The sequence below is a fragment of the Mesoplodon densirostris genome, chromosome 15 (genome assembly GCF_025265405.1).
Source record: "Mesoplodon densirostris isolate mMesDen1 chromosome 15, mMesDen1 primary haplotype, whole genome shotgun sequence".
Taxonomy (NCBI): domain Eukaryota; kingdom Metazoa; phylum Chordata; class Mammalia; order Artiodactyla; family Ziphiidae; genus Mesoplodon; species Mesoplodon densirostris.
The window spans coordinates 11,425,852-11,447,817 of record NC_082675.1 but is presented as its reverse complement, the minus strand read 5'-3'; the positions used below and the strand labels follow the sequence as shown (position 1 = coordinate 11,447,817).

General features: G+C 48.0%; 1 protein-coding gene across 2 annotated transcripts; it reads right to left on the bottom strand.

The window, feature by feature from the left end:
• Window positions 1-158: 158 nt before the first annotated feature.
• Window positions 159-20,392, bottom strand: WSB2 (WD repeat and SOCS box containing 2). Of its 2 annotated transcripts, XM_060118088.1 has the most exons (9): window positions 20,310-20,392; window positions 14,258-14,426; window positions 7,428-7,672; window positions 7,141-7,272; window positions 4,321-4,421; window positions 2,995-3,167; window positions 2,180-2,290; window positions 1,960-2,067; window positions 159-1,345 (listed from the first exon to the last, which is right to left on the bottom strand). In XM_060118088.1, exons 1-9 carry the CDS (start codon window positions 20,320-20,322, stop codon window positions 1,183-1,185), a joined length of 1,215 nt encoding a protein of 404 aa, XP_059974071.1. In that variant the 5' UTR covers window positions 20,323-20,392; the 3' UTR covers window positions 159-1,182. The 2 variants fall into 2 exon arrangements, with proteins under 2 accessions (XP_059974071.1, XP_059974070.1); XM_060118087.1 differs by lacking the exon at window positions 20,310-20,392 and having other exon boundaries at window positions 14,258-14,460.
• Between the last annotated feature and the right edge of the window lie 1,574 nt (window positions 20,393-21,966).

Sequence of the window (21,966 nt, the reverse complement as noted above, 5' to 3'; positions counted from 1 at the left end):
TTTCTTTCCTTCGATGAAAGCCTCTCATCTTGAAATGTTTTTCTTTCGGCAACAAAGGCAGCAGAGGGGAGACTCCTCTGCCTTTTCAACACGTTTTATCGTGGCACTCAGGCCTCCACAAAGCACCTAGTAAGAAAGCCAAAGGATAAGATGTTGCATTTCTTTTAAAATAATTTAAAATATATTAAATTTTCCAAAGGCAGATTTTGTTTGAATGAGGTGTCTTGATTAGATAACTATACGCCACGAAGAACAGTACTTTTAAGGAGCTAGTTGTGTTTAGGGGCAGAGTTGAGACTGGCTGATGAGTCCAATGAGGTGAAGCAGTCAAGTCAGATCTTGTACAGAAGAAAATCAGCTGAAATGACGACGACACCAATTCTTCACACAATTAAGAGACATCTTCACAACTGTTGGAATTAAGTACTATGGTTTTTAGATACCATTGAGAAAAACACAGTTGTACCTCAATATCTGTTGAGAAAATACAAATAAATATGCTAACTGGCAAACAACTGACAGATAACTCAGTAGCCACTGATACAGTCATGCAGTGGAGGAATACGTCCCGTGTAACATGACACACAAATCTGGCCTCCGGCACATGCACATCATCGTTTCTTTAAAAAAAAAAAAAAAAAAAACAAGTCTAGTGTCTGTATCAGGAGCACGGCCTCTGAGTCACCTGGACTTCAGTTAAGCTAAGTAATATCTCACACTAGACGGCTCTGTGAAAACTCCTGTGGGTCAGAGGAAGGAAAGCCCTTGCCCACATCAAAGCGGCTCTGACCAGCAGGAGAGAACTTTCACCGACACCTCCTCTGCATCTGCATCAACGACGGACACTCAGCAGAAGCCACACTCCAGTCGAGGGAGTGGAAACTTCTTGGAATCAAAATGACCAGAGAGGGTCCAGCACTGCTGTGCGTAAGTGAACTGAAGGTTAAGGTCAGGCTCCGTCACTGCGGAAGCGGAATCCCTCTTCTACGACTGACCCTCACACGTCATGGGGAAGAGACTCGTGGCGAGGCCACTGGAATCCGGTTTTGCTACATTCTGTTCACAATTCCAAAGAGAGATTCTATTTCAATCCAAGACCAGATGTTTGGCCCATTGCTCCAGCTACTTGTCAGGAAGATTTATCGTGCTACAGAGGAAACAGGTAAGACTATGGAGACTGGCTTAAAAAGTCCTATACGTGAGGAACTCTTTCATTTTCTTAGGGATCGGCAGCGCTAGCACTTGGTACGTTGTTAGGAAACTTCGCAGGGCTTTCCGGCATAAGTGCTTCAGTGATGACAGGACCCGAGGAGCCGTCCAGAACTGGACGTGGCCATCCCTTGTCCTGAAATGAGACGGAAACCAGTGCGTTACGGCAGACCTTGGAAATGTATGTTTTCATTGGGGCAGATATCAATGTTTCCTACTCTCACTTGCACTGGCAGGAGACTCAAGAGTGAAACGCAACCTGGACCTTGGAAATAGATGTGAAGGCTGTGGTGCTGAGTAATTAAGGCGGCTGAGGGCAGCAGAACTCAAGACACCTCTGGTTCCGAAGTGCTGTCTCTGTCAGTACAGCCCTTTATAAATCATACTATGGGTTCAAATGTAACAGGGAAGAGTGCCACCTATTGAAGTACACATGTTCCCTGTAAGGTGGTCTCTGCCCGAAATGGTTTCCCATATAAATGCTGCATCGTCTTGATTTCTGCTTCCTTGCAGACTTGGCCTGTTAGGTAGCATGAATTGTAGATCTTTCACGTTGACATTTAGGTTAAATATTAAGAGTAAATGATAAACTCTATTAGCAGAAGAGAATATCAGAATTTTATGTAATCTCCGATTTCCTTAAAGGCTTCCTCACAGGCAAGAAAATTCTAGATGCTTTCTTTCCTTAAAAAGCTACATGGAATACTCAGCAGAAATCACTACCCATCTGTTCGGCTAACAGATACATACCCCGTGGCAATAACTCCACCATGTGGAAAAAATGTGCAGCAGAGACCATTGGTCATAGGAGCAAACGCAATTGGAGTTTTCAGTTCCAAGGCCCAGATCCTGAGGAGCCTGGAGGAGGAAGGGACGTGTCAGCAGACCTGGGGCCAGACCCCAAGGGTGATGCCACAAGCCCTTTCCAACACTTGCTCTGAGGCCGCGGAAAGAGGTTTCTCTTCGTTACCTGTCATCCGCTACTGTGGCGAGGTACAAGCCTTCGGGGGAGAAGCACACAGACCTCAGGGAGCTGATGTGGACATCGCTGTCATCCATGGGGGGGCTGAGCTGGGTGTGGCTGAGGAGGACACAGGACAGTAGGTGGGCCTGGAGTGATGGCTGCCCTCCGCCCTCCGCCTTTCATCCCCAGGCAGGAGGCCAAAGCGCCATGGCCACAAAAAGGTTCCAGACACGTCTCGTACCCCATGTGGAAAACCTGGGGATTTGCAGACTGGAAAAGACGACTGGAAACAAGTTGCATTTCATACAGCTCCAGTGTCTCGTGCAGGGGGCTGAAGGATTACTAATATTCCCTGTGCTAATTTCCTTATGCAAAGGAGGTCAGCCCTCGCTTTAATGCCACGGTACAAACTGAAAGTCTTTTTTAGGCTAAGATACATGATAATTATAGGACTACCTATTATTTGCTGCAGAAAACAACAGAGACCAAGGGGAAAAGTAGACCAAGTTGGTGAGAACATGAAAATTCACTTTGGAAATACCAGTTTCAATAAGAGGATCATTCTGAACCTGTTACTACAGTTATTAGTAAGTGGAAAGAAAGAGTCACTGTGAGGTTTCGTAACGCGGGATCCAGAGCAGTACAGACAGCCTCCTAGAGCCGGAGACTCGAAGGCACTCGGGGCTAATGTGAGAATTGACAATGAAACACTGCTGCACACCAGTGCCTTAGAGTAAGTACAAACACACTGTGTCCTGGACCAAGACAGGTTTCCCATCGAACACCCCACTGGGAAGCAGAAGCAGGGAGGCAGTCCTTACTGGAGTGACCGCAGCCGCTCGCCAGTGTAGGGGTCCCACATGATCACATTGGTATCGTAAGAAGCCGTGACGAGCAAGGCAGAGTCGGGGGAGAAGTCACAAGAGACCACGCTGCTTTGGTGGCCCTCCAGCTTCCGGATTAATGTGTAGGACCGCATGCTCCACAGGAAGACCTGTGGGAAGAACAGGTGCCTGGTCAGGGCTGAAACAGTGCTCAGGATGTGAACAGTGAGAAGGCACAGCCTTGCCTCTCCAGGCCACACAGCCAGGGGAAGCTAAGTTCTCCAGCCCCTTTTCTATGTTTCTTCTAGAACGTGTCATACTGGCCTAAATAAAGTGACAGGTCTGAATTCTTGAGGCACATAACCAACAGACATGCTCAAGGAGCTTACTTTAGGGGAGAATCAACCAACTGACCTCAGGAAGACAGCAGCCAGCATGGCTCAGGGGAGGCTTCTGGGTCCTGCTTCTGAGCGCTCTTAGCAAATAGGGCAATGCATGCTGAAGACCTAAGTCAAGGGCTACCTTGTCCTTTCACTTGAAACCAAAAATACGGGTCAGAGGTGAATTCCTGGTCACCCAACAGAGCCATCTGGCACCCCTCTCTGGTTTACAGGACCACAGAAATCTGGCCCACGGCTGTAGGTCTGACCTAGCTCCTTACCTGAAACCTTTCTGAGAATCATTAAAAGAAGCATTTTCTTTTTTTTCCTTTAAGAAAACTCTCACTTTCACATAGTTCCAAACCTCAAATCAATGATTAACCACCTGAGCTGTACCAAATAGTGAACTCTTAACTTTCCCAAGTCGGTCACAGCAAACAACAGCTCAATGCAGATGTAAAACTCAAACAATCGGTTTCCAAACTGTTCCTGGGTTTCTAGCACTTTTGTTATAATAGACAGGATTTCAGGACAAAGTTCAACGAGTTACTGTACATTTTATGATTTGAGTGGAAATCCTAATTAGGTGGATTCAAATTAGATGGTTCAAAGGAAATCTGGATCCACATGTGGGTTGCAACTTTTAAAATCGTAGACTCCAACGGGGAAAGAAATTTAAAAAACATGGCTTTCCCATCTTGTGAAGGCAAACAGTCCTCCCATGACATGATGGGAGCGATCTGCTTTCAAACACCTCCTCTCATTTGGTTTGAGTCATAGTGCAAATCAGAAAAGGAGGGGCCTCAGTCCCAAAGCGTGCCTCCCCCTGGGGCTGATTTGCAGGCGGCTTTGGAGGACACTGGCTCACTTACCCTCTCACGCATGAGGCCGCTTCCCTGAACCAAAGCAACAGAGCAAAGGGCACCCCAAGTTTGAGACTCACCGACTTCTCCCCAGCTGCAGAACACAGCATGCTGCAGTCTGGCGAGATGGAGCAGCAGTAAACCCACTGCAGGTGGCCCGATAACACCTGAATCTGTTTACCTGTCAGAGAAATGGAGCACACGGTGAGCCGACTCCCAAAACCACAGAGCAGAAAGCCTGAAGAACCGGCAACGGTGCCTCCCCCCAGCCCCGCCAGCGGTTCTCTAGCAGCTGAGCCCACAGGCCCCTTTTTAAAGGCAGAGAAAGAAATATGACAGGATTTGTCATTTAAATGCCTGAAATCTATTAACATGACGTTATAATGCCCAAGGGAAATCATTACCTACTGTTTCACCAAAATCCACAAGGTCAGTGGGACAAAGGCTGTTCACAGATCAGGTTTGATACATTCCTTTGATAACAGAGAACATTCTTTTCAGGTCCCCCAACCACCTCAGTTACTCTGAAGCATCCTTCCAAATTTGAGAGCGTTTACCTTCAATTCTCTGTCGTTTACGCTCTGTAATGGTTTCCCCCTGGCCACAAGGATCCCACTCCACCCTCCTCCCACCCTCGCCAGGATGTCCGGATGAGCAGTGGTGCAGCGTAATTAGGGCCGCATGCTCTGGAGGCAGGTAAACTCAGCCTTGAATCCTGGCTCCACTGTTTACTCAGCACATAACCCTAGGTCACTCACGTACGTCATCTCTCCAGATCTCCAGCTGGGAAAAAACTAAATGCCCATCAACAGAGGAATGGATGAATAAAGGGTAGTATTCCACCTGTTAAGTCAGATGAAATTAAGGAACTAGATTTTCCATGGAGTACTGTCTAATAAAAAAGAAAAATGCAGAAAAAATGTGAAGAATATGATTCCATTTTTGTGAAACAATGACCCCCAAATCCATAAATGTAAAAGTGAGTGTCTGGGACTTCCCTGGTGGCGCAGTGGTTAAGAATCCACCTGCCCATGCAGGGGACACGGGTTTGAGCCCTGGTCCGGGAAGATCCCACACGCCATGGAGCAACTAAGCCCGTGCGGCCACAACTACCGAGCCTGCGCTCTAGAGCCTGTGAGCCACATCTACTGAGTCCGTGTGCCAGAGCCCATGCTCCGCAACAAGAGATGCCACCGCAATAAGAAGGCTGCGCACAGCAACGAAGTGTAGTGAGTAGCCCCCGCTCACCGCAACCAGAGAAAGCCCACGTGCAGCAACGAAGACCCAACACAGCCAAAAATAAATAAATCAATTTTTTAAAAAAGTGAGTGTCTGAATAGGATTATGCAAGTATAGAGAAAAATATGGAAGGCAATATGGAAGGATCTTATTTAGCATGGGTGACAGGACTGCAGGGGGATTATGGAGGAATGCAAAGGAGGGGAGGATGAGAAAGCTTGGGGGGAGAAGCCTCAAAAAAGGGGGGAAGAATGTATATGGTCATACATATGCATTTAAGAATTCATGTGTATGTGTGGGTATATAGAAATAAATTTTATGAAAGTCAGTCATGCTTTCTTCAGCTCTCAAGTAAGAAGCGTACCTGCTCCCCCGGGGTAGGTGTGAGTGAATAAATCAAGGCAGGGTGGGAGGACAGGGCCCCGTGCCTGGGGACACTACTTTAGTCCCCTCCTCTCCTTGAAAAGCCCTAGTAACTGGCCTAGTCCATTCTGCCCACTCAGTCCCCTTCAGCGAGTCCTCCCTCCCTGCCTCAGAGGGTGGCAAGGTGCCTGCGACGCTCATTAAAAAAGGCGCTGCGTCTGAGCACCCTCCCAGTCAGCAGGCCCACCTCAGACCACACAGCCACAGGCTCCACAGCGACGGGCAGACAGGACCCAGGGCACGCTGCGTGACTCGATGCCGTCAGGTGAGGACACCACGAGCACCTCCTTAGTTGCCTGACAAGTTATCAGGCTCGTTTCTGAGAGGGCAGGGACGGGGCCCCTCTCGTGGTGTGGAGAGCTGCACAGTCACCGCTCGGGCTCTGCGTCATCAGGGACGAGGGTGCTCTTCACGGACCGCCCAGGTCCCCATTTCCTCCTCCACCTCCCTCCACGCCTGCGAGGGAGAAATGGCCCGGCGACCAATTCCCCTCCCGTGTCACCCTCCCAGCTGAGGAGCAACACCAGAGATGTATGGGATTCTCCGTCGGGCTGCTCCAGGATACAGTCCTGCTTAGAGCAGAACTGCACTAAGGCTGACCGCCCCCCTCCCCACCCCAACCTCAGAGGACTCTTCTAGATTCCACTGTACAAAGAAACTTTACTTCTAACAGGAAGTACCCAACATGGATGACTTCTTCCAGATCAGTGGTTCTCAACCAGGGGAGGCTGTGGCCTTTATGTTGACACTGGGCTATGTCTGGAGACATTTTTGGTTGTCACAACTGGAGAAGCTGCTACTGGCATCTCCCGGGTTAAGAGGGCAAGGATGCTGCTCCACACCGGAATGCCCAGGAAGGTCCGTAACAAAGAATTATCCAGCCCAGTCTGGCAAGAGTGCCACAGCTGAGAAAACCTATTCTACACCATGTGTTTTCGAGAGGGATGAAAACTGGTTCTTGATGGCCAGAAAAATCTGACCTTTTTTATGTACAAAGCACAGATGCGCATCCAGTACCTGAAGAGAATCTATTCAATGTATTTTTTGGCGTGAAAATCTCCCGGGTGGTGAGGGGGCTGGGGGGTGACTAGGAAAAACATGTCTAAAAAGTCTCCTTAGGAGGCGATAACAGAAAAAAGGTTGAGAAACACTGTTCTGGATAAAATGACACTGGTCAAGTAGAGAGAGGGGCAGATACACTATTTTGGGGCTGCCAAGTCATTCCGTCACCTCCATACCATGTTTATTCAGGTCCCAGATACGAAGAGTCTTATCTCGGGATGCAGAAACCAAAATCAAACTGCCACTGGGTGTGAAGCTCAGATCTCTCACGACGTCTTGGTGGCCAGACAGATTCAAAAGCAGGAGCCCTAGCGTGAGAGAGAGGGGCACCGATCAGGGGGAGAGGCGGCTCCGGTCTACAGGTCACAGCCACAGCCCTCAGCCAACTGGCGGCCCCTCGGGTCCCTGATCGGAATGCGCGTGAGAGCCCCCTGGGGCCTGATCCCAGCGGGAAAGGACCTACCTGTCTGTACCTCCCAAATCTTGATCTGCCCGTCGTTGAGCCCCGTAGCAAGGATCAGGCAAGAGACGTCTGGCACCTGGGGATGGTGGCGTGCCCAGAGCTTCCTGCTGGGTGGAGAAGGCCACGGGCTGAAGGCCAAGCCCCAGACAATCTGCCCGCAGTCCAGCGTCTTCTCTTTTGGGCTGCCTCGCCCTTTTGTATCATTTTTGCTGCTTCGGCTTTTGGCTTCGAACCCTTTAGGGATGCTGGGGAAAGCAGAGAGTTCTTAATGAGTCTGAAATTGCCACCAAGTCAATCGACTTTTCATTCTGGGGTATCTAAGCCTTTGAAATCCTAGAAACAAATAGGCCTTCAGTGAATTCTAGTACGACCTTTCTTCTTGATTTTTTTTTTTAAGAATTCGCGTAACAGAGACTTCACTGGCCGTGGCTCATCCCATCTGTGACAGCCCTGCAGTGGGGCGACCTGCCTTGTGGGATAACTAGATCACAGATGCTCCAGGGAGCCATTTGCTTCTTCAGAAAGTTCTCCTGGGTTTGGGTGCGTGGAAGGAAAGACGCACTCCATGTTTCTCATGAGAAAGCAAGCACGCTGTAGGTGTGGAACTAGGACAGAACTTAGAGCCTGAATAACCATCTGCCACTCTTCTGCCTCATATACCCCCCTTAGCTCTAGCTTATAAAGTCCCCAAGGAGCAGGAAAATAAACCCATTTTTCAGGCCAACAGTTTGCTTGGTACACACTCATTTCCACCTTCACTCACTTTGCTCCGATCAATGAATGAGCCTCTTTCATTTACTTCTCTGAGGGCACATCCAGTCCAGGAACCAATCAGCAGGGCAGTCAAGGAAAGAACTCACAGAGCTTGTTCAGGGACATGCTGACCTCAAAAATCTCGTGGCCCAAGCCTTTCCTTTACCTTCTACTTATGCTGAAACACAGGCCCAGACAAGCTAAATAAGACTCCATCCCTAAGAAACAGGGCCCTGCCCCCGACTCTGCCTCGCAGACAATCTATCAAAGGCATGAGCAGTTAAACAGTCCTGGGGTTCGGCCCGCAAACGCTGAACACTTATCTGCGGTACACTTTATCACTGTAAGTATTCAGTCCTGCTTTGCTACGTGGCTCTGACCACACTCCGTGGTTTATCGAACTGGGGGAAAGAGTGATGATAAAGCTGGGACTCATTTCCATGAAAAATCCTATAGCCAACATACATGCAGCGGAACCTCTTTCTGTATTACATCTGTTCCCGAAAAGTTAAGTAAATCATAGTTTTGTCAATCGCATCATCGAAATACATTAAAGAATTTTAAGCAAGCTCACCTACAAAACTAGAAGGGAGAGACTGGGGCAAATGTGGGCTCCTTCGGCTCTGAAAGTCTATCATTCTAAAGCAGAGGCTGCAGGAGTGTGCCCGGGAGGGTAGTCTGTTCTGTACGCGAAGCCGTCTCCCACCTCCACCAGGCTCTCCCACCTCCACCAGGCTCGTCTGCCCACCTCTCGCCTAGGGATGCGTTCACACTCGAGCAGCAGGGCTGACTTGTCTTGACAGAGACATACGGCCCCCAAAGCCAGAAATATTTACTATCTGGGCCTTTATAGAAAAAGTGTGCCAACCCCTGGTCTAAATGGCCAAACGTGGTCTGAAAATTTGTCGTTCGGACAGAACATCTGAAATGTGACACTGAATGCCTTTTCAATGAAGCCCGCCCAATCCACATCCGGCCCCAGCCAGGCCGACACACGCACTTCGAAGACCTGCCCGGCCCTGACTCGGGGGCCTTAGTTGGCCACCCAGGGGAGAAGCACAGAAAAGGCAAGCTATGCGGAGAGCTCTGTAGGCCAGCTCAGAACCTCCAAAGTTACCTTTCTTTTTTTTTTTATATAAAATCCTGATTTCTGTATTTGAATTAAGGGATACATCTGTAGCTACTTTATTCCATAAGGAATTAAGGCTCATTGACATAGTAATTTATTTTACTATCATAAATTTAACATGTTAGGGGTAGAGATAACTTTCCTGGGGTCACGAAATCGGGGGCAGAATGGGAACTAGTAGTCAGGTCTTGGGTGTCCTAGTCTAGTGTTCAGCACATGCCCTGGACTTCAGAGTCTGCAATGAACTCAAGGGATGAGCTACATGGGAGGTAGCAGACACAACTGTGGGAGGGGACCGCTTGGGGCCAGGGACAGTCATTAGGAGAATTTAACTTCATCAAAATTGAATTTTCAGAAAATTTTATTTCTAAAAGTAGTAGCACATTTATCTAGTTATTATCAATTATTTGCTCAATATCAAAGGCACTACATTATATGATTTTTTAAATGTGTAACAATCCTAACAAGAATATAAAGGCCCCAGATTTCCCCTTTTAAAGGACTTTTAAAATAACAATTATTTTAAACTATAAAATTAATAGTGAAACCTGGGGAAATTTTGGAAATGAGAAAACTATAAAAATTACCCAGATCCTAATACCACTCTAACCACAGTAAACACTGTACGATGAATTTTTAATTTATGTGTACATTCACATGTTATTCAAAAACAAATTTGGGATCATACTGCAAATACAGTTTCATAGCTTGCTTTCATAGCTTGTTCTTTTCAGTAAGCCTTGTACTGTAAGCATTTCCTCAAGTTATTATTCTTCAAAATGTGTGATATTTCCCTAAAACAAGTAACTGCTCATTTAACATATTAAACAATATTTCCCTCATTATATTAAACAAAAGATACACATAAAGGGTTAATGCTCAAATTTACATTTTCCCTAATATTGGAAAGATATATTTATGTATAGTAATATATATATTTGAATACAAGAGTGATTTTCAAGGAAGTAAAAGATTTCCCACTTTATCCTTTTTAAAAAATACTTTTTCAGACTATAAATCTACATCAGATTTAAGTCTGGATATGAAGTTGAGTCCCTTGTATTTAGACTGGGGGAATCAATAAATAATGATCTTGTCATTACCATTAAACTGAGTATAGAACTGAAAATTGTGATAAAAAAACAAAAACAAAAAACACACACAACAATCTTTGATGGCTACAAAAATATACAGCAATGCCACAATTTCCTTAAGCATTCTCTCATCACCAGATTTTAAGCTATTTCTGATTTTTAACTATCATATGATTAATTTCATGTTGAAAATCAGTGTATGTAAATGGGTGACCTCCCATTTGCAGCAACATGGATGGACCTAGAGATTGTCATACTAAGTGAAGTAAGTCAGACAGTGAAAGACAAATATCATGTGGTATCACTTATATGTGGAATATAAAAAAATGGTACAAATGAACTTATCTACAAAACAGATATAGAGTCATAGACGTAGAACACAATCTTATGGTTACCGGGGGGAAGTGGCGGGAGGAATAAATTGGGAGATTGGGATCGACATATACACATTACTATATATAAAAGAGATAACTAATAAGGACCTACTGTATAGCACAGGGAACTCTACTCAATATTCTGTCATGACCTATGTGGGAAAAGAATCTAAAAGAGAGTGGATATATGTATATGTATAATTGATTCATTTTGCTGTACAGCAGAAAATAACAACATTGTAAATCAACTATACTCCAATAAAAATTATAAAATAAATAAATAAATAAATAGACGACCCCATTTCTGAGATTCCTAATCACAGAAAGAACCGTTTTAAGGTCCTCGAAATGGCCTTCCTTCCAGCAAGTGCATAAATTTATACTCCTCAACCCCAGCAGTGTGCAGACCACCCATCTCAGCAAATTTTCATCAGCGTTCCCTATTATCAAGGCAACAAGTTTCAGACTGAACCTACAAAAAACTTAAATCTAACGTGCTACTTGTAAGAAATGCTTAAAGCAAAACAAATGAGACCCTCATGGGCAGGGGCCACGTTTGATTTATTTCAGGATTCTCAGCCCCTGGCTCTGGGTCAGGCAAGGAAGACTGCAACAACTGTTGGCTGAGTAAATAAATACAGACGTAGAGTTGCCCTGTGACAAATGAAAAAAATACTGACGCTGGGCCATCTGACTGGGAGCTCACAGCATTCAGATACTGGGACTTGTCCAGCCCAGAGAAAGAAAAGCTAGTTAATATCAGGAACTGAACTTGGCTGATAATAAAAAAGGCAACTAGCCAATTTTAAAATGGACCAAGGATCTGAATAGACATTTCTCCAAAGAAGACATGAAAAGGGCCAATAAGCACATGAAAAGGTGGGCAAGATCAGTAGCCAGCAAGGAAATGAAAATCAAAACCACAATGAGATGCCACTTTGCTCCCACTAGGATGGCTATACTATAATCAAAAAGACAGTCGAGGGCTTCCCCGGTGGCGCAGTGGTTGAGAGTCCGCCTGCCGATGCAGGGGACGCGGGTTCGTGCCCCAGTCCTGGAAGGTCCCACATGCTGCGGAGCGGCTGGGCCCGTGAGCCATGGCCGCTGAGCCTGCGCATCCGGAGCCTGTGCTCCGCAACGGGAGAGGCCACAACAGTGAGAGGCCCGCGTACCGCAAAAAAAAAAAAAAAGACAGTCGATAACAAGTGTTGGTGAGGATGTGGAAAATTTGGAAATCTCCAACATTGCTGGTGGGATTGTAAAATGGTGCAACCACTTTGAAAAACAGTCTGACAGTTCCTCAACCAGTTAAACATATACAAAAACATATATCCACACAAAAACTTGACATGTGTTCACAGAAGCATTATCTAAAGAAGCCAAAAAGTGAAAACAACCTGAATGTTCACCAGTGGATACACTTATAAACAAAATGTGGTGTCTCCATAAAATGGAACATTATTTGGCAGTAAAGGGAAATGAAGTCATGAAGCATGCTACAACATGGATAACCATGAAAACAGTATCCTAAGTGAAAGAAGCCAGTCAACTGACTACATAGTGTATGATTCGATTTGTATGAAATGTCTAGAATAGGCAAATCTATAAAGACAGAAAGTAGATTAGAGGCTGCTCAGGGCTGGAGAGCAGAGGGGGATTAGAGGGTTTCTTTTTGGGGTGACAAAAATGTTGTAAGATTGGGGCTTCCCTGGTGGCGCAGTGGTTGAGAGTCCGCCTGCCGATGCAGGGGACACGGGTTCGTGCCCCTATCCCGGAAGGTCCCACATGCCGCGGAGCAGCTGGGCCCGTGAGCCATGGCCGCGGAGCCTGTGTGTCCGGAGCCTGTGCTCCGCAACGGGAGAGGCCACAGCAGTGAGAGGCCCGCGTACAGCAAAAAAAAAAAAAAAAAAAAAAAAAAAAAAAAAAAAAAAAATGTTGTAAGATTGATCATGGGGCCTCCCTGGTGGCGCAGTGGTTAAGAGTCCGCCTGCCGATGCAGGGGATGCGGGTTCGTGCCCCGGTCTGGGAGGATCCCATATGCCGCGGAGCGGCTGGGCCCGTGAGCCATGGCCGCTGGGCCTGCGCGTCCGGAGCCTGTGCTCCGCAACGGGAGAGGCCACAACAGTGAGAGGCCCACATACCGCAAAAAAAGAAAAAAAAAAAAAAAAAAAAGATTGATCATGGTGATGGATGCACAACTCTGTGAATGTTCTCAAGTCACTTAGCTGTATACTTTATTTTTTGTGTGAAAGACAAGTTTATTTGCCTCCAAAGGACTCAGGTAATTTAGAGAAATTTAAAATACAGTTAGTTAGTAAGGGGGAATCATCCCTAATCAGCAGCTGCCGAATAATCAAGCCTAACTACCCAGTTGGGCCTCTAGCTGTACACTTTAAATGGGCAAATTGTATGGCATATAAATTATATCTCAGAAACAATAAATGCTGGAGAGGGTGTGGAGAAAAGGGAACACTCTTGCACTGCTGGTGGGAATGTGAATTGGTACAGCCACTATGGAGAACAGTATGGAGGTTCCTTAAAAAACTAAAAATAGAACTACCATATGACCCAGCAATCCCACTACTAGGCATATACCCTGAGAAAACCGTAATTCAAAAAGAGACATGTACCAAAATGTTCATTGCAGCTCTATTCACAATAGCCCAGAGCTGGAAACAACCTAAGTGTCCATCATCGGATGAATGGATAAAGAAGATGTGGCACATACATACAATGGAATATTACTCAGCCATAAAAAGAAACGAAACTGAGCTATTTGTAATGAGGTGGATAGACCTAGAGTTTGTCATACAGAGTGAAGTAAGTCAGAAAGAGAAAGACAAATACTGTATGCTAACACATATATATGGAATTTTAAAAAAATGTCATGAAGAACCTAGGGGTAAAACGGGAATAAAGACACAGACCTACTTGAGAATGGACTTGAGGATATGGGGAGGGGGAAGGGTAAGCTGTGACAAAGCGAAAGAGAGGCATGGACATATATACAGTACCAAACGTAAGGTAGACAGATAGCGGGAAGCAGCCGCAGAGCACAGGGAGATCAGCTCGGTGCTTTGTGACCGCCTGGAGGGGTGGGATGGGGAGGGTGGGAGGGAGGGAGATACATGAGGGAAGGGATGTGGGAACAGATGTATATGTATGACTGATTCACTTTGTTATAAAGCAGAAACTAATAAAAAAAAACTGAAAAAAAAAAGAGAAGAAAATCCCTTAAGGGGTCATATGGAAAAAAAAATTGTATCTCAGTAAAGCTGTTAAAAAAAAAAACTCGGGGCTAACATAATCTCGATGCAGTTAATTTTCACAGGTACAGAATGTGGGACCCTGGAAACCTCACTGATCAATTCCTGAACTGTTTTGGCCACCTTCCCTCTCCTGCTCTCGGGCAGGGAGTCATCTGGGAGAGCGCTCAGTTCCCCAGGACTCCCTCATTCCCTTGGGAGTGAAAGAACTTACAACTGCTCCTCCAGCGGCCAGGGGATCAGCTTGACAATGCAGTGTCCTTGAGACCAGGCGAACCAGGAACCATCCGGAGAGAAGGCAACGCTCCACGTTTCACAGCTTGACTTCCAATCAAACTGATGGGGGCGCCCGGGCTTGAGTTCGGCCAGCAGCAGTGGCTCCTCTGGGGCAGGAGACAGCATGCTTCAAACAAGCACCCTCACCTCGAGGGAAAGGGCAGAACCGGGCCCCTGACCACCTTGCTGACTCAGAAACTGGAAAGCCACTGAGGTCTCCCCATGGCAAAAAGTGACAGTCCGGATTCTGGGAGGGAGTTGTCATTTAAATGACCTGAGACAGTAACACTAGCCACAGGCTGAATTCCAGTGGGGTTACTCAGCTCTGGCACTCCTGACTTCTGGTTAACCGTGACTCAGAGTAACCTTTGTAAGAGTGAACCCAGTGAAGGGAGGCCTCATTTTCCTATGAAAGCCCGAAGAGGAAGAAAGGAGACAGGCCAGGCAAGGATCAGACGGTGCTGATCAGGAGGCCTTCAGATGCACTTAAGGTCCCTCCAAAAGAACCTGCTACTGGGAAACAGGTGAAAGAAGGAATATCTGAAACTCCCTCTCACTCCCCATCCTCCCCCATCATCAAGGCTAAAATGTTCAGCACTGGCCCTGCTTCCTGTCACTCAGACTTCTTGATCTGGCCTCCCACTTCCATCTCCTCTCTGTTCTGGCCTAAACCTTCCTCCCATCTTGGCCCCATCTTTTACAAGACTCTCCTGATGCATTTTCTCCTGCCCCCAGGGACCCTGCTGAAGCTGAAACGCACATCACATCACGACATTTCTTTCAAAGACATTCCAAAGCTCCCACCTGCCTACCAGATAAAGGCAGCTGAGACCCGGCCTCCCAACCCACCCCACCGGCCCCAGCCTTCCCTTTCCGGTTGTCTCCCTGCACGCCACACTCCGGCCACACACACCTCCCTGTCGTGCCCCACGTAGCTCATCTGAGTTCACACCTAGACTCGTTTTCTGCTTATGAGAATCCCACTGAGATTGGCAACGCAGAAGCATACCCAGATCTCACACTATCAAAGCGGAAGGAAGTCCCACTCTCCTTATTTCTTTCTCTCCTGTAGTGACAAGTTTCCCTCTGCCCCAACACCACCCCCAGCTGGGAATTTACGCAGCCGCCTTCAAACGCCAAGCCGATTCAATCCTTGTTTCTTTTGGGGGGGGGGGCGGGGGGGGCTGGACTGGTGCTTCTTCATCGACCTGAAGGGCAGTCCCCAGTTCAAGGCTCTCCTCCAGCGGAAGATTCTCAATGGCTGACAAAGCTTGTAAGTTCATGGCCTTCAGAACTGATTTTTTGATCGCTATGATTGCGTTACATACGAATATAAAAACTGGCTTCCATCCTGAATGAGGTCACTGTCTGATGTGTATGTTCCACTTTAGCAGTTTTGAGACTTTGACCTTTTTATAGCTGTTACTAGATAGATACTAATTTAAACAGCCCCTATTTCGTATATTTTAGGACACATCTTTATAAGTCTTCTCAGTTTGACCTTGTTAAAATCAGGATGTGTCAAGCGATGACTTTTCATAGTTAAATAGGCAGTATTTTTTTCAGTGACACATACTGGCAATACAATCCATGATATCCTGGATTCAATGAAACAGACGGTAGACATGCATATATGTATATAATATTTATACGTATATATTTTTTTCTGACATATGCATTATAGGAAAATACATGGGTATATCTTGTTTCATGAAATAAATGTATGGCTGAAAATTCTGTCTTTAAATAGAATTTTAATAAATCATATTAAGCCTTTATGGCTTTGTTATTTAAAGAAAATTTAAGGAAGTTTCCTTTGTAAAGAGAATATTCATTCCCTGAGGTTCTATGCTTAAATCTAGGTTTTAATATATCAGATCTGTCTAAATTGGCATTTGTATACGCCCAGGTAATTCCTCCTAGAAATCTGTATGTGTTTGCACAGGCGATCCTTTCACTTACACAGTTACTTGTGTATCTGAGCATAGTCCTCTGGATGTGAATATCTGCACGGTAAGAAGTTACTTTACACTGTAAATCCAAAACAAGACTCAGTGTTACGTGGCAACCCCGTGGCGTTTATTCCCATTATTTCTAGATATCTTCTTAAGGTAAAAGAGCCTTATTCTGTTAATGCCTCCTCATGGGGTCCAGTGGTTCTCAGCCGGGGGCACTTTTGTCCCCTAGGGACATGTGGCAATGTCTGGACACATTTTGGTTGTTGTAACCAGAGGCAGTGCTACTGGCATCTAATGGGTGGAGGCCAGGGATGCTGCTCAACACCCTACAGTCCACAGGACGGCCCCTACAATGAAGAATTATTTTGCTCAAAATGTCAGTGGTGCTGAGGTTGAGAAGCCAGATGGAGTCAAATATTAAACGACATGGACTGATCTGGAGGTACATTTTCTTCACCTGACTTCATTCCATTCTGGTAATATTCACACTTGGTTCGTTCCCTCCACAATACGCACGTTATCCATCCTTTCAACACCATGGAGGCTCCACACAATATGAAAAGGGGCCACCCCTGACTTCTCTCTTTTCTTTACCTCCCAAACCAAATCCATTAACTAGTTCTACTGCATCTGCTTCCAAAAGACTTGCCAAACCTAACTCCCCTCCATCTCATGGCTGCCATTCTAACCTATGCAACATCGTCTCACCAACATTGGCTCATATATGCAACATCATCTCTCAGTAAGCGGCCTCCTAGCTCCCTCTGCTAGGAGACTGCTCTCCTAGCTCCCCCTCTGGCCCCCAACCACCCATTCTCCTCACCTTTCAGAGTGATCAGTTTTGATCACTCTTAGAATAAAATCCTCACCCTGCCCTAGAAGTCCTGCACACTGGCCTTCTCTCACCCCTTGACTATGCTCAATTAGTTCTGACCTCAGGGCCTTTGCACCAGCTATTCTCTTAGACTGGAATGCCTGCACGCCTGGCACCTTCTCTTCATCCAGGTCTTGGCTCAAATGACAACTCCTTAGAGAGCCCTGCTCTGATCCCAAGTCAATGTCCTTCATAACTCCTCACTTTATTTTCTTTACGGCACAATCACCATTATGATTATTATCCGTCTCCCTCCAATTAGGACATCAATGCCACCGACAGAGCAGGGACCTTGTATGTTTATCCCCAGTGCCTAGCAGAGTTCCTGGCAGAGAGCAGGCACTCAGTAAATATTTGTGGAATAAATATACATGGTATCTCTCTATAATATAAATGAAATGAAGCCCCTTAGACTATTATGATGCCTTTGCCAAACATTTTACATGAAATGCTTCTTAAACATAAGCCATACCCAGATTTCACACTCTATTTCTGTGATTTGGGGATTTAATCTCTTGCTATTTCAAGCTCAAGAATCCAAGGACTAAAATAAGAAAAAAAAGAAGGAACTACGGAGCTTCTGAAGAGGAGGCTGGGCCCAAACTAAACTTGGCTGCTGGAAAAGAAAGCCATAATTAGTCCAGAACTTTAAAAAGAAAAAACCAGAGGCAAGAGGATCCAGCTTCATCTGGGATTGTACCTGCCCTGGCCCTTCTTGCTGAAAAGGCCTATGGATCCGAGTTTTCTACTTAAACACTGGGATGTGTTTGGATAATCAGGCAGAGTGGAAAGACATTTACCATGGGCCTCTTCTGTGAAAGGAGATTTGCCTGAACACAGAGAGAGAGAAGCTATGAATGACTCTGGCCGGCAGGAAGCTTGTTGATTTGTCCTGCCTTGAGATCTCTCCATGAGATGTTCCATCCGTTCAGAAAACTCTGCCTGGCTGGCCCCAGATCCTTGCCCAGCTGCTCTGCCGACCCTTCAGGCCTCAGTGCTGGTGTCACCTTCTCAGAGACCTTCCTGGCCTCACTATCCAAAGTGGCCCAGTCACTTTCTTTTCACTCCACTGAATTTTCTTTATCACTCACACAACTTCTCTTGATTGTTTACTTCTTTTTATGTAACTGTTGTTTCTCTCTTCCCCACCCTCATTCCGAACTGTTCACTGCTATTGGGCTGTGCTGTCCAATACAGTAACTGCTAGCCACACGTGGCTACTGACCTTCTGAAATGTGGTAAGTCCCAATTACGATGGGCCATTTAGGTACATGATACACACTTTACTTCAAAGACGGTACAAAAGCAAAAATCTAAAAATTTTCAATAATTATTCATGATTACATGTTATAATGATAATATTTTACATATGCGGGATTGACAAAGATATAATTTTAAAATTACTTTCACCTGTTTCACTTTTTTTTTTAATGCTACTAGAACATTTCAAATTGCATATGTGGCTCGCGTTATATTTCTATTGGCCGGTGCTGGCCTAGAGAGTGCCTGGCCCATAGTAGACACTCAATAAATATTTGAATGAATAAATACATTCTAACCACTACTCTGAAGATATCTACTGCTGTCCATTACAATTAGTCCCATTACAATGGTCTTTATTCAGTTTCAAAAGAATAAAACTCTGGCCTTTTTTTTTTTTTAACGGTAGCTTGGCAGCTCTCAACAGCTCAGCCCACACCCCAAAACACAGTCGTCAATCATTAGGAAAAACCCAGAACTGGAAACAGATTCCTGCTAAAAAGGGAGGCTAGCTCCAGATCGCTTTCAGATATAAACTAAAAGGAGTCAATGGAATAGACAGCGGAAGCTATAAAAAGATTCACGTAAGATTTCAGGCAAACAGTAGGGGCCATTTAACAACAGTTCTATGGGTAACAAATTGACCAAAGAGAAAGCCCTTATCTAGATGGGAAGGCAGAGAGAGCTACCTCTACACCTGGTACTGAATGCCTTACTCCAGCATACAAAGAAATGTCATTTCCCAAATTAAAAAGTTACACCACCCCAGGGAAAACCCTGATTTCAACCCACCCACCCACAATCCCTGCTCCATCAAAGAAGCCACGGAAACACAAAAACATCCACGATCAGAATCCTCCAGACCAGAATGAAGCTTGAACTTCACTGGAAGAATACAAAGAGGTTCTGGAACAAATTCTGAGCCTAGGCCTTGACCCCTTCTGAGAAATTTCCCCGAAGGAAACCGCCTTTAAGCATGGAAGTATATTCAAGAGTTGGGACTCCCAGAATACATCACAAGCCCACCCCAAATTTCTATTAGTGGGGTTTAGGGGCAAAGTGGTTGGAAAGAAGAAGCCTGAAGGATGTATCTTGAGGTCTGGCCTTTGCATAACAAGCACACCATTCCCACTGAGGCTGCATGGTCATTTGGGCTGACCCTCCAAGTGCTTCCAATATTCTCCGACTTCCACACCGTTTTCTGATGACAGCTGTTAACAAGGAGAGAGGCAAGTACCTCACTCATCGGTGTATCCTAAACTTGTCCCCTCATCCATGTCACCAGGGATCGGCAGCCCGGGTCTACAAATCAGTCTCTATTGGGAGAGGCTTGGAATATGTTTTTTCAATAGGGATTCCAGACCCCATTTTCACGCACAGACAAGTTTGGGAAGCTCCCAACCACCCGCTGAGGCAGATACTATTATTAGCCCATTTTGCAGCTACAAAACAGACTTGGGTTAAGCGGTTCGTCCACGATCACAGCCTGTAAGGAGCAGAGCGGACTCCCACCCAGACCTCAAGTGCAGCACCTGGGCACCCACCCTCTCGGGTATCACCATCCCCCCGCCCGAGGGCCTGGCGCCCGTCGCGTTCCACCCGGGCGGAGGTGTCGGGCCCCGGGCGCCCCGGAATGTCCCGGGGATGGGGATCCCTGCCGCGCAGAGGCCCGTCCTCCCCGGGTCCCGTCGGCGGCGCGAGACGGGGTGGCGGCCGCTGACAGCGAAAGCGAAACAAAGCTGGTCGCCCGGGGCGCACCCTGCCGCCAGGCGACGCGGACAGCCCAGGCCCGGCGCCCCCGCCGTCCCCATCCCCCGCCCCGGCCGAGCCCGCGCCCCACCCCCCAGGGAACGGGCCCGGCCCCGCCGGCGGGGAACGCGCGCCACGGCCCCACTCACCTCCGGCCTCCATGGAGGACGCGCACGGCCCCGCGGCAGGCGGCGGGCGCCTCAGCCCCCCGGGCCGCCGGCCCTCATGCCGCCCCCGCGCCGCCCGCCCCCACCCCGGCCCCGGCCCCGGCCCCGGCCCCGGCCCCGGCCCCGCCGCCGCCGCCGCCGCGCCCGCCGCCGCCGCCCGGAGAGGCCATCAGCTGCTTCCCGTCACATGGCGGCGGGCGCGGGCGGGGACGCGCGGGGGGCGGGGCCGGGGCGGGCTGGAGAGAACCCGGGAGCCGGGCTGCCGGACGGCGGGGGGCGGGCAGGTGGACGCCGGGCGGGGAAGGGTCGGCCTTGGAGGGGGGATGGGGAACGGGGCCGAAGGGAAAGAGGAGTGGGGGGGGCAGGTGGACGCGGGCAGGAGAAAAACCTGGGGTTTGGGGGAGCGGGGCCCGGGGAAAATGGGGGGCAGGTGAAAACCCGGGGGTGGGGAGCGGAGCTCAGAGAACGGGCGGCTGTGAGGACAGACTGTAACCTGGGGCGGGAGGTGCTGAGGGAGAAGCCGGGGTGGGAGGCAGGCAGGTGAACGCGAAGGGGGGGGGGGGTCGGGAAGCGGGGCCGAGGGGAAACGGGGGCCGGAGGGGGAAATGGGGGTGGGAGAACCAGGGGACAGAGGGAGCGCCTCTGGTAGACCTGGGAGGAGCGGGGCTTAGGGGGAAAGGCGGGAATGGGGGGGATGGGAGGAACGAAGTGGGGGGCCAGGTGATGGTCGGGGATGGAGGGAGGAGGTGTGGGTGTAAAACGGGGTGCGGTGAAGCTGAGGGGAAAACGAGGAAGGGGGTACGGAAAGGCACCGGGGAGCTGAGGGGAAAACGGGGGGAGATGGGACAGGGGGAAAATGGGGGGTGGGGGCGGACCAGGGCGGAAGGGGGACCTGAAGACGCCGGCGGTCAGGAGAATGGGGGAGACGAAAAGCAAAGCTGAGGAGAGAACTGGGGGGATGGGGTCCCGGAACCCCGGCGGGAGAGAAGAAATGAGGCAGAGGAGTAAGATTGGCAACCTGAGGCGGCGGGGAGCTCAGAGGTTAATTGGGAGCCGCGGTAGAGGAACGAAGGGGCTGAGAGGAGTAAAAGTGTAGGGTGAAAGGAAGGCGTCAGCCGCCGTTGCTTAAAAAATGGGAACCAGAAAAAAAAAAAAAAGCCCACCGGAAAATGGAGGGTGAAAACATGAACGTGCCGCGATTAAAAGGGGCGGAGAGCAAGGGGCAGCCAGCCAGAGAAAAAGAGGGGTCCAAAGTGGTGGGAGGGTCCAGAAATGGACAAGCTGGGTGAACGTGGGTGTGACCCAGGAAGCCTGAGGGACAGCACGGAACAGAAGTGAAAACAGGCGGAGGTAAAATGAGGGGCTGGGAAAACAGAGGCTTGGATTAAACACACACGGGACATGAAAATGGAGGGACAGGGTTAAAAAGAACATGGGGGGACTTCCCTGGTGGCGCAGTGGTTAAGAATATGCTTGCCAGTGCAGGGGACATGGGTTTGAGCCCTGGTCCAGGAAGATCCCACATGCCGCGGAGCAGGTAAGCCCGTGCACCACAACTACTGAGCCCGCGTGCTGCAACTACGAAAGCCCGTGCACCTAGAGCCCGTGCTCTGCAACAAGAAGCCACTGCAATGAGAAA

Coding starts and splice junctions, on each gene's coding strand:
- WSB2 (XM_060118087.1), bottom strand. CDS start 14,445: ATGCTGTCTCCTGCCCCAGAGGAGCCACTGCTGCTGGCCGAACTCAAG. Junction 7,673..14,257: donor TGGCCGCTGGAGGAGCAGTT/GTAAGTTCTTTC, acceptor TGCTTTCCCCAG/CATCCCTAAAGGGTTCGAAG. Junction 2,068..2,179: donor GCCACAGTAGCGGATGACAG/GTAACGAAGAGA, acceptor TTCCTCCTCCAG/GCTCCTCAGGATCTGGGCCT.